The 12,533-nt window shown below is 31.6% G+C and overlaps 1 protein-coding gene across 9 annotated transcripts in view; it reads right to left on the bottom strand.

The window, feature by feature from the left end:
* Positions 1 to 12,533, bottom strand: part of LOC113512279 (atrial natriuretic peptide receptor 1) — a 369,824-nt gene that overhangs the window by 89,270 nt on the left and 268,021 nt on the right. For 3 of the 9 annotated variants that reach the window (XM_052900297.1, XM_052900284.1, XM_052900291.1), the window contains exons 2-3: positions 1,345 to 2,266; positions 542 to 735 (exon numbers count right to left, since the gene is read on the bottom strand). The exons of the other annotated variants lie outside the window; for them this stretch is intronic. In XM_052900297.1, the coding sequence (XP_052756257.1) occupies positions 542 to 735; positions 1,345 to 2,206 (1,056 nt within the window). In that variant the 5' untranslated portion in view covers positions 2,207 to 2,266. The remainder of the gene's footprint in view (positions 1 to 541; positions 736 to 1,344; positions 2,267 to 12,533) is intronic. 9 annotated transcript variants of the gene reach the window in all.

The following is a 12,533-nucleotide window of genomic DNA, read 5'->3' as shown; positions in this document are numbered from 1 at the left end:
TATGATAAATATGAACTTACCTATATAGGTAAGTTCATATTTATCTATGTTCATAATTGTACACTGTATATATTTTCGAACCGTTTTATACTTTCCTAATGAATATTTCTTATACAAATTGTAAATTAATGATAATTCTTTACTACTAGTAGGTCGCACAGACTTTTTTTTCAATGTTATAAGTATTCGAATACGAATTAAAAACCATATCTCATTTGCACAAAAAGTTATTACGTCAAGTGAGGACCGGTGAACGCGACGCCTTAAGAATTTTTATTTAATTTAACATTCTTCAAGTTTCATTACAAATTCGAGTCTCGTAAAACGATTACAATCAAATTTAAATTCTTATTTGACTCTATTATTTGAATATTTTAAAAGAAATCCAAGACTTTCAAAAGGAGTTGTAGTTATCGAAAAGGCATAGGTGAAAATAAAACCAAAATAATTTTAAGCAAATAACAATACAATTGCTGACATAACAAAACACAAATATACATATATACAGTACAACATTTAATACACGGAAATTGTGAATTACCTCGAAAACTTTCCGAATAGCAACACCGGCCTGGATGTAGCTTCCCATCATTCTAGTTAAGGTCATGTAACTGGGGTGCTTATAGCTAAAGGCCTCAGCTTGTGCACCAGCCGTAAGTACTGGAATACCCCATGGACCCGCATAACGAGCTACGGGAGCTATCACGTACTCGCATCCCGGTCCGATGAAGGCATCTGAAAATTATGTAATTATTGAGGTATGGATTTTGTCTTAAACTGATACATTGTAATACATTTGTTAGCAACCACGGCACAAACAAGCAGAAAATTTTCCATACACCTCATTGTTATTGTTTAATAATTATTGAATTTAAACATAACTGTTTAAAATTCAATTATTCACCTTGTTCAAATTGAAAATAGCTTTTGTACTCGTATGTTTAATAATACCTATGAATAACGACAACAGAAACTAAATATTTTCAATACCTATTTATAGTCATTGCCGTTACAATTTATACATCTGAATTTTAAACGAATAAATATTAAATTTCATAATTATGTGATATATTACATATATTTATCATTATCATCATCATATCAGCCATTAACTGTCCACCGCTGAACATAAGCCTCCCCACTTTGAAGGTTTTTCTAGTAGTTGCCACGCTTGGCAAGCAGATTGGCAATCGCAGTTGGGAATTGGTGGTGTTTTAAAAGGAACGCTACTGCCCTTCTTTCGACTACTAAATTCTCAAATATATAATAAGAAAGTATAATATTAACTGATTTTTTTTAATAAATAATAGTAATATAATAATACACAGTATGTTGAAAACTCACCGGCGGATTCATTTATATAGAATTCAAATGCAGCTAGTGGTCCTTCCACAGATGAACATCCTGTGTCTCTATAATCTACTAGAATTTTCCATCCAGGCAAAGGTCCATCGGGTTTAGTTACCGCTGGCACAGCCATTTCTAAGATAGGCAACACCTTCGCCAAAGAAAACACTTGTCTTGGGTCAGCTGGTAATAATACACCCAATTTCACAATTTTTTGATGAAACTGATGTCTCTCAGGCCTCAAATTGAAATTGGTTTTCTTAACGTTGTATGCAGAATATGCTAATTCATGTGGAACTCCCACAGAGTCCTTGTAAAAAAATTTCGACATATCGGAACTGTATGGGAATTCAGTAACATTAGTAAGTTGATCATTATGTTTGAAATAATCGTAATATTTTGCGCCAGAGTATTTATCGAGTTTTTCTTGAGTATCTGTTTCTCTTTGTGGAGTGCGTTCTTTTCTAAGATTTCTGCTGTGCAAATCATGTTTATGTCCACGTTTTACTTTATCTCTAGAAAATGAATGTGCGCCGTATGTTGCTTGATTTTCATTGAACGTCTTTATATTTACATCATTAACACTAAGATCACACGTAATTATCACATTTATAACACATACATAGAAAATAAGGAATGATAATAATAATGGGATTTTTACTATTTTTACTGGTTTGTTGTTTCTTTTAATCTGGTGTGTTTTAGCATTGTCCACAACTTCACGTCGTTTTTCGACAGCATCTTGTGCATTTTTATCTTCTTTAACTTGTGTTGTGTCCGAATTTGAAATAGTTTCTTCATTGTCAAACGTCTTTGTTGAATTTATCGGGAGGATCGTGTGAACGACCTCCTCTACCATTTTATCTTACACGAGTTTCATTTTAGTAGGTCTTTCACTACACCGCAGTTTTTCATCTATCTAAAAAGTTTTTTTTTTTTTTTTTATAATAAACGAAAGCGATAATCGTTTCTTCTTAATATTTTATATCAACTGAATCGTAAGTAAATTATTCCATTTTGTACGCAATAGTGTTTAAACAACAAAAGAATTACGATTGTTCATTTGAGTTCGATACAAAAAAAAGTCAATTCTAAAAATAATCTAATTGTATCTGACTTAAAGATAATATTTATTTAAAAACGCATAACACTACAATGTATAATATTTAAGACGTAAATGCCTCCAACTTGCTGGAGTTTCATCGGATAATAACAGAGTGTTTATGTTCAGATATTTAAGATATAAATTTTATTTCTATTATTGTTGTATGGTGGTATTTTAATCTTATTAATATTATTCCTTTTAATTGTAATTGTAAAGTATGTATTACTGTACTTATGCTTTCTTGAGTAAGCGCATTGGGAGACTGTAAAGCTCCCAATCTAAACAAACCAAGCGGTTGATCAAATAAATAAATAAATAAATAAATATATTATGATTATTTCTAAAGAAACATGACATATCAAAATAAATTATTGCTGATACTGATTTTCTGCATTTTATTTGCTCTTACACTATATATATATATATAGCCATTTGGTTTTAAAATTACTTTATAAAAAACAATTTGTCCATTTGCCTTTATTTTTTATGTACTTTATTTGTTTCACTATAATTCCAATTATATAAGTTCATCCATTCGGATATCTAATTCTTTTTATAATATTTTTTTTTATTAATCAAATAAAAATAAGCTAAGCTCTATCTTCAATTTTAATGATTCTAGTTTGCTTTTTATATAGCAATAAATATTTTAATATTCTTTTAAATATATAATTTTGCAACGATGTTTTAAGATCATTAAAAACCAATCATACTTGATATATAATACTATAATTATACCATAATAACCCACTGTCTTCCCACACAAATCTGTCTCCATAAGAAAGAGCCTATTATTACAAAGCAATCCAGACGAAATACGAGTTATATTTCAAATTTTCATTCTCTTTTACACACAGATAGTATTTACAGACTATTCGAATGTTACAAGGCCAAAGTTTCTTATTTGAAAAATTGATAAATATCAGTAGTAGATTTTACTCTATTATTACTATTTATTGAGTTACAAATGGTGCATATAAAAAGACTATTTTGTACGACAATCCCTAGTCACTTAATGCCTAAAACGATTAACTCCAAATATAGTAGTTTTTCACTTTAAATTCGCAACTTCTATATCCACACATTTATTTTACACGCACACTAATGTAAATAGGTTTATGTGTCGCCTGTGATTTTATTTTCAGTTTAGCAGTATGTCAGTATGTACTAAGTCTAGTATATACGATATTATCTGTGATTGTACTAAGGTAAATTAATCCGGATACAAGCGGTAAACTCGCCCCTGGGTAGCGATATTGTGCACGTGCTGCATTTACCACAATGGCAACAGTCATCAAATATCTGTCACTACCACATAAAAAAATATATTCACCATTACAAAAATACATGTCATCTTATTATTACATTTTTTTATGGCAAACAAACTGACTGCCCACCTGATGGAAAGTGGTAACTGTCGCCTATAGAAATGAGCAGTACAATGGACATAACAGAAAATACTGTTTTATCCATGATACCCCCATTACATCCATAATGCGTTGCCATTCCTGAAGCCTATAGGGTTATGCTTCTGTACCCTACTGTAATTTCAACTGTAAATTCATTGACATATCCCACCCTTCAATGCGAAATACTACCATGCATATACAACTGATTCACGGTAAATCATGAATGGGACAGATGTATCCAAGCAAAAACTTTTGTATTAAGTTTCCCTCTGGTAAATAACGTCAGTTAAAAACCGATTTGGAAAATTATTTTTTATTTTTTTTTATCTAAAAGAATATACTTACAAACTGATACCAGAATAGAAATTTGATCCAAATCGGTTCAATAATTGAGTTTTTTTTATCAAGATAATTGATTTTTTTTAACTCGAAAAAATTTAAATATAAAAACTGTACTCTTTCTTACGTTTTTTTTTTTTTGTTGTTGTTGCTGTATAAAGAATCTGTACTATATATTTAATTAGAATACCATATGCTATGAAGAACAATGAAGGTCAGGAGACAAAATCAATTCCAGGAATTATGTCCGAAAATGGCACAAATGACCCATTGTCGACCCTTTTAGCAGTTTCTATATATGTAACGTCATTACGGAAGGTAATTCTATTGAACTTGAACTAGGTGGCCTTAATTTGGTTAGACACATGTGTTTACAGCGGATAATAGTGTTAATTGCAATAAGTAAATCAAAAAGAGACTCTATCGTTATAAACTTATGAATGAAAATAATTAGTACAGCACAACTGTAGTTATTAGCATTCGTTACAACCTTCGATACCTAGATATATAGTAAGTAGAAGAATCTCAGAAAATAGTTTTTTTTTTTTGATGGGTGAAAATGGTATAGTAACCCCGCCTGCGCTAACGGGATACGCTGGCGGAGCACCAGTGAAGGGTGATAGATGAGAATGAAAACAGGCCAGTTAGCCCATCATGATGAATTCATCAGGAATTAACCATGATAGTTTCCAGGGGGATCCGCGAGGAGGTCGATCTGGTTGAGTATATTGCTAACAATGGGATTCTCAGTCTCCATTACTAACAATCCCTTCCCCCCCCCCCTTAGAAAATAGTTGATACCACATCATACTATATTACCCATTAAATGTCACGGTGCCAACTTATTAGTTATTGGCGTTATTATAGTAACTATCGTTTATAGATATATACCGTATGATCCTTTATATAGAACAGGCCACACCTTCCTTTCCCGTGGGTGTCGTGAGAAGCTGCTAAGGGAACTTAATGGTGGAGGAATGGACAGCAACGTCCCTCTTAAAACATCTCTAAAAGCCTAACTGCGGTTGACAATTCGCCTGCCAAGCATGGCATAACTATTGGCAATATTCCCCTTATGGGAAAGGCTTATATTTAGCAATGAACTATTTACGATTGACATGAAAAAAATGACACTACAATATCACACTTTAAACTTTAACACATATGACATGTCTCATATGAGTTTAAGTAGAAGACATAACCAGATAATACCAGACAGAATTTTTGTACAAAATTTCTGTCTGGTATTATATATTTTTTTCCAAACATCAAGCCAGTATTTCAATTGAAAGACATTTCAATAAACATGCAGTGTATTTATCCAAAATATAATTACCTACAATTTCAGTTACTGAAATCCGCATTCGAATTATTTTATTTAGCTCCACTACTATTTTGTTTATTCGTTAAAACAACACGTAACTCAATAAAACAATATACAATTTTGCTTAATTTCGTTTCATAATCGTGAGTGTATTTCATAACAATTAGTGAAACAGTATTCAGTCAAACACTATTTTCGTCGAAACATATGCGCATAATGTGTGTACAGTATGCGCATATTATTATAATACTACAGTACAATGGCGATGGTAACACGCTGTGTATATTTTTCCATCGAATAAGAATAATGCTTTGAATCCGTTCATCGATATTTTTCCAAGTTTTCAAACTTTTTTTTATGCAAATTAGCATGGCAAACAAGCTGAACGCCCACCTGATGGAAAATGGTAATCGTCGACTATAGACACAAGCAGTATCATCGACATAACAGAGTATACTGTTTTGCCTATAATACTCTCTCTACCCCTATAGATTGATACATTTCTGTTACTCCACGCATTATTATAATAAAATCCAATGTATTATAATTTTATAATGTAAGATGATATTTCACAACAAGAAACAACTTCAATTGTTGCAAGACGAGTTATTTTGATTAAAAAAGGAAGTTTTATAATTGTTTTTTACTTTATTATCATGTAAATACATACAAAAATCATAAGCATTTTTAGTACCACTTAAACCTCTCGAACTTGTATGTGGCACTTTATATTTCGTTGCTCTGTAGTAAACAGTAGCTTAGTTTTAATGATGATTAAAGATTGTGTCCCACAATAAAACATAGACATCAATTGGGGCAAAACCAACTAAAAATTAAACTACTAGACCGATTTTGATAAAATTTCTATGAGACTAATCTTTTAATATCCTTTCGGACAAAAAAAGTATTTTTCAAGTCGTTTTAGAACTGACGGTGTTATTAATTACAAACATAAAAAAATAACCGTATTGAATACCTCCTTCTTTTCAAAATAGATTGAAAAAAACTGTTTTTGTCACAATTGGATTAATTTTTTTAGTAAAATATAATACAGAGGAAGACTTTGTACAAAAGTCGATTGCTTGGGTACCTCTGTCCCATTCGTGTTTGTACCGTGAAGCAGTTGTTTGCATGGCTGTGTTTCGGTTTGAAGGGTGGGATATGGCATGAATTTACAGGGTACAGAGGAATTACATCTGAGTCCTCATGGGCGAAACAGTATACTCTGCTATGTCCATGGTACTGCTCATGTCTATAGGCGACGATTACTGGGTTTTATGTTTGCGTTGTGTGGGTAACGAATCTGTTACCGTAGGCAAGTGAAACAGCATCTTAAATCACTACAACCAAGGTCTACAACCAAATATTAATCTATATAACATTATTCTATTTTAATAACATTAACATAAAGTGATATTTTTAAAGCAAATTTAAATATCCAGCCGTGTTAGCACGCCACGATGAAAAATGTTATTAAAAAATTTTCCCTTTTTAATAGGATCGTGACTGAAAGACTTCTGTGAATATTTTAATATCTTTTTATTTTACTGGTCTAATTGTCAATGCTCGACAATTTATTCCGATTGGGTATTTTTCATGCAATTTTAGGTAAAAGATATTGTTTTCGGGAAATTATGGAGAATTGAAATTGTTAGAAAAAATTTATGAGAGTAGAGAAATTTAGTTAACATTTTTAACATTTATAAATATATATAGTATCATCATATCAGCCTTTAACTGTCTACTGCTGAACATGAGCCTCCTTCTTTGGGAGATTTTGCCAGTATCAAGCTTGGCAGACGGATTGGAGACCACAGTCAGGCTTTAAAGATGTTTTAAGTGGAACGCTCCTGCTTATACCTTGCCCTCCCTTACTCGGCTCCCGGCCACCGCAGTTAGGCTTTGGTGATATTTAAAGAGGGCCGCTGCTGCCTATCCCTCGAACATTAAGTTCCTTTAGTCACCTCTTACGACACCCACGGGAAAGGAAGGGATGGCCCATTCTATGCCGGGACCACACGGCCATATAATAATAATAATTATTCAATTCATAATAATCATGAGATATTTTTTAACATAAATATTCTTAAAGAAACAAATTATTATACTTTTAAAGATTCTATCTTTATTCAACCTATCTGTTATTTGGTATCAGGGATAAGGATATATTTAAAATGTAAAACCTTTAGAATATTTCCATAGACTAAAATAAAAGGTAGTCTATATTTATCTCCATTACATAGGAGTATATACCAAATTTTATAATGATTGCTCAAGTCATTAAGTATGTTATGTCCATGGTACTATTCATATTTATAGATGATACCATCAGATTACCATCAGGTGGGCTGTCAACTTGTTTGCCTTTCTAAGATGGATAAAAAAATTAGAGCACTAAGAGATAACAAGTAAAAAAACTTACTTTCATATTTATAAACTAATTGGACACTTTTTGAAGAGATTCATATAACATAGATGTAGCAAACTTTTTTCGATGTAAACACACCTGTATATTTCCAGTGGTATAAACAATTCTACTGTAACAAATTTAGTTTCCCGTGAGAAATGAAAGACAAAGGCCCATCACATCCTTCTATCTGTTCCACCTTACTCGCATCATTTATCTCAAAGTCTGTCTACGATTGTCCCCAAAGAAAATGATATTGAAGTCAGTGTCGCGGAAAAAATATTGTATTAATCGTAGACTTGTTACAAAAGAACACAGTTTTTTCCGTAATAAAGAATTATTTATTAAGTTTTCCAATCATATCAGAATAACATGTTTGAAGTAACATCGGAAAATTCAATTGATTTATATATTTATTTATACACGAATGGTCTAGTCACATAGCTCGAAGAACCGACAACCGATGGGGAAGAGAGGTTCTTGAGTGGCGACCCCGTACGAGCAAACGGAGTGTAGGACGATACTAGATGGAGTGACAATTTCAAATGTATTGCAGAGAGTCAGTGAATTCAGGTGGCTCAAGACTATTCCTTATAGCAGTCTATGCGAGAGATCTATGTTCATCAGTGGACAGATATCGGTTTCGATGACGATGATATTGATGAATTTATTTATGACAACGATGGCATTATTGAATTAAGCTATCGTGTCAACGTTTAACATTTATAACATAAATAGGTAAATGATATATTACCGAACGCCATCTGGTGGCAAAACAAGCAGAACTTGTATTATGAATATTTTTATCTTAGGGGGTTCGAAACATTATCAGTTGGAAGACGAGATGATGTCGTAAATAGCTTCACTACCGACTTTTATAATGAATATATAATTTACTATCAAAAATGGATACACAAGTACATGCAATTACTTTGAAAGCGACATCTATTTAAACCAATATCTGTGGTACATCCCTAAAATAAATAAACAGGATACATAAACTTTCTCATTGAAATTTAAATTCTAGAAAGGACCAATTTAGAAGTTTTTTCGCCCATATAACCGAAACAAAGGGTGGATTATGATAATATCAGCCTTAGGCTATTCGGCTATTTTAAGTATAATTTTAGATAATGTAGATAAGCTCATGAAAAAGATGTTTCAACAATATCTCCTTTTTTATAGTGGATAAAAACCTTGTTTCTCGTCTTACAGATAAAAATAAACATTCCATTTTATATAAAGTGTACTTGAGACTTGAGAAAAACGTTTATCCTTTTTGTTTTACTGTGTGGTCTCAGCATAGCATGGACCACCTCTTCATTTCCTGTGGGAGTTGTAAGAGGAAACTAAGAGAACGTAACGGTCGAGAGATGGGCAGAGGCGAGGGTACGAGGGACTTTAAACATCACCAAAAGCTAAACTGCGTATGCCACTATTAGGAGAGTTCTACTAATAGTTGTCACGCTTGGCAGATGGATTGGCAACCGCAGTTAGGCTTTTGGTAATGTTTTGAGAGAGATGCTACTGCAAATTCCTCGACGATTAAGTTCCTTTAGTCGCTTCTTGCGAAATCTATGGGAAGAAAGTGGTGGTCCATTCTAAAAGTAACCCATCTTATGTACTTTTATATACTAATTCACATTCACAAGAGAACCCACAAAAAATAGCTAGTTTTTTATACAAGTACGTAAATCATTTTTCTCTGTCTCCGACAAGTCCTACCGACACCACGACCAAGGAATGTTTTTTTTATTTTTTTTATACAACTTAGAATGGCAAACAAGCTGACGGCTCACCTTTTTTTTATACTGATGAAAACAAGCTGACGGCCCATCTAATGGAAAATGGTAACCGTCGCCTATGGACATGAGCAGTACCATGGACAGAACAGAGTATACGGTTTCGCCCATGATACCCCCCATGCGTTGCCATTCCTGAGGACTCAAGTGTTATTCCTCCGTACCCAGTAAATTCACGCCATATCTCACCCTTCAAACCGAAACACAGCCATGCAAACACAACTGCTTTACGGTTGAAACACGAATGGGACAGTGAATGTGTGAATAGGGCTTTATAATTTTTTCCATAGTTATCTCTCATGATATGCAGGGAATAAAAAACAACATGCTATTATGACACGGAAATACTCAGTACGTGAGTAAAATGTAGTTTTTGCTTGGTATGTTACCATGTTGTAATAACCTTAGAACGAATTATGTACAAATCAGTACGAGACCGAACGAAACTAATCGTTACGCCATTGTAATATGGTTCGATTCGATTAGACATCAAACTAAACCTCAGACACTGTAATAGTGACCGTGACTTATCATATAATCTCGTCCAAAAATAACTTCGACTTTGTCTATTTTTAAACTTTGAAATACTTTATTCAAATTAATGAGAACGTATAAAAACAATTTTTTTTATGTATCATAATAAGTGTACTTAATTAAAAAGATTGTTCTTTTTTCAAATTCGAGTCTTTTATGGTTCTTCAAAATTTGTTATTTACTAAGTTTTATTAGTACTAAAAATAAATCTAAGAATAAAAACCTGGGAAATACCAGTCGAAGTTGCATCCCGAGAATTCCGTATATTTAATATGTAAGTAATATAATATGTAAGGAGATAAAATATTTTTTTGTATAATTTTGATAATAATTTAGAGTTCATTCTTCATGTATATATTACGAAAAAAAATTAACTATTATTAAATAAATAATTAAGCTATTTCCACTATAGCCACATGCAACAGTGCATATTCTCTACTATTAGTAGTAAGCTTGAAGAACCGACAACCAATGGGGAGGAAAGGTTCTTGAGTGGCGACCCTGTACGGGTAAACGCTGTGTAGTACGACCCCCACTAGATGAAGTGATGACCTCAAAAGCATTGTAGGGTGTCGGTGAATGCAGGTGGCTCAGGACCGTTCCTTATGGCAGTTTATGGAGGAGGCCTATGTCCAACAGTGGACGGATAATGGCTAAAATAATGATAATGATAATCATACCTGTGTACCAAATTTAATTTAAATCTATTTATGAGCGTTTGTTAACTAAATAACAATCTTACACAAACATATAAAGAGAGAAAGAAAAAAAGAAACTTTATTTCACAAAAATATACGACTACACCCACACAGGGGTAAAAAATGATTATAAATTATAATAATGAAACTTAAACAATATATATATATATATATATATATATATATATATATATATATATATATATATATATATATATATATATATATATATATAGTAGAATAAAAGTATTTATAATATTGATAGAAATGACTTATGTATTACTAATCGAACCGAGAAATAAACACCACAGGGTTTAACTTATTAACGTTTGAGCACTAACCCTAAAAATTGTGAGTATCGCCTACCATTTTCAGTTCAACAAGACAAGTCAGGTGTGACCGTGACTTCATCGCGGACTCTAAAAATAACATCGACTCGGGTTATTTTTATATTCAATTGTCATTTATATTGATGAAAACAACTATTAAAGTGTGGTGTTTTTGCGGCTGCATATTAAATGACTCCGCACGGAAGTCTGCTAACGTTTGAATTGTCTGTTAGTACAAAAAAATTACTATTTTCTTTATTTCTTAATGATTATGTGAGCAGTACAGCTTTGCTCAGCAAGAAATAAACAGCGTCTTTAACTTTACAATGAATAACGAAATTATTATTATATATAATATATATATATATATATATATATATATATATATATATATATATATATATATATATATATATATATATATATATATATATATATATATATATATATATATATATATATATATATAAAAACAAGGATTCTATAAAAAAAAATTTGCTTCGCAATAAGCAATTTTTCAAAACTTAAAAATAAATAATTGTCTTTAAACCCTGTTGATTAATTCATTAAAAATTTTTGAATATAGAAGGAGGATTCGGTAAAAAAAAAAAACTAAACTTGCTTTTTAATAAGCAATTTTTTCGAAACTCTTCAATAAAACCAGCAACTTCAATTGTTTGAACCTTGTTAATTCATTCATTGCTCACTGTTGAACATTAATTTCCTTATGTTACGTCAGAAAATACAATCTGTTGATAATGGCTGGAAATATTTCGATATATATAGACTTTGATATAATTTAAAATTACTGTGCGATATTACCTTTTGGCTTATCTTTCATTGTTCTAATATTTTTTTCTTTCTAATAACAACTTTATAATAAAAGTTAAAAAAAACTGGTTTAGTAAAATTTCCATACAAAGGAGAATGAAAAAGCGAGAGTAAATCCATGCGAAGCCAAGACAAGCAACTAGTTCAAAATGTAAAAAAAAATATTGGATCCCTTATATTCATCAATGCTGGTCCCAAATCCGACCTCTCTTCAGGATATTGCCAATTTGGTCGAAGCAGTTTTATTGAAAAGCAACATGTTCAATTCACTATTCATATTGGAAAACCATTTACATTAGAAAAATGTATATTTTTGGATGAGTAAGTAACCTTTAAAATATTTTATTATAATTACTTGAACATAACAAAATATAATTAATTTGTTTTGTAAATATGACTAATTTTGTG

The sequence above is a fragment of the Galleria mellonella genome, unplaced genomic scaffold (assembly GCF_026898425.1).
Source record: "Galleria mellonella isolate WM207_F2 unplaced genomic scaffold, CSIRO_AGI_GalMel_v1 utg1267, whole genome shotgun sequence".
Taxonomy (NCBI): domain Eukaryota; kingdom Metazoa; phylum Arthropoda; class Insecta; order Lepidoptera; family Pyralidae; genus Galleria; species Galleria mellonella.
This window is presented reverse-complemented; position numbering and strand designations above follow the sequence as displayed.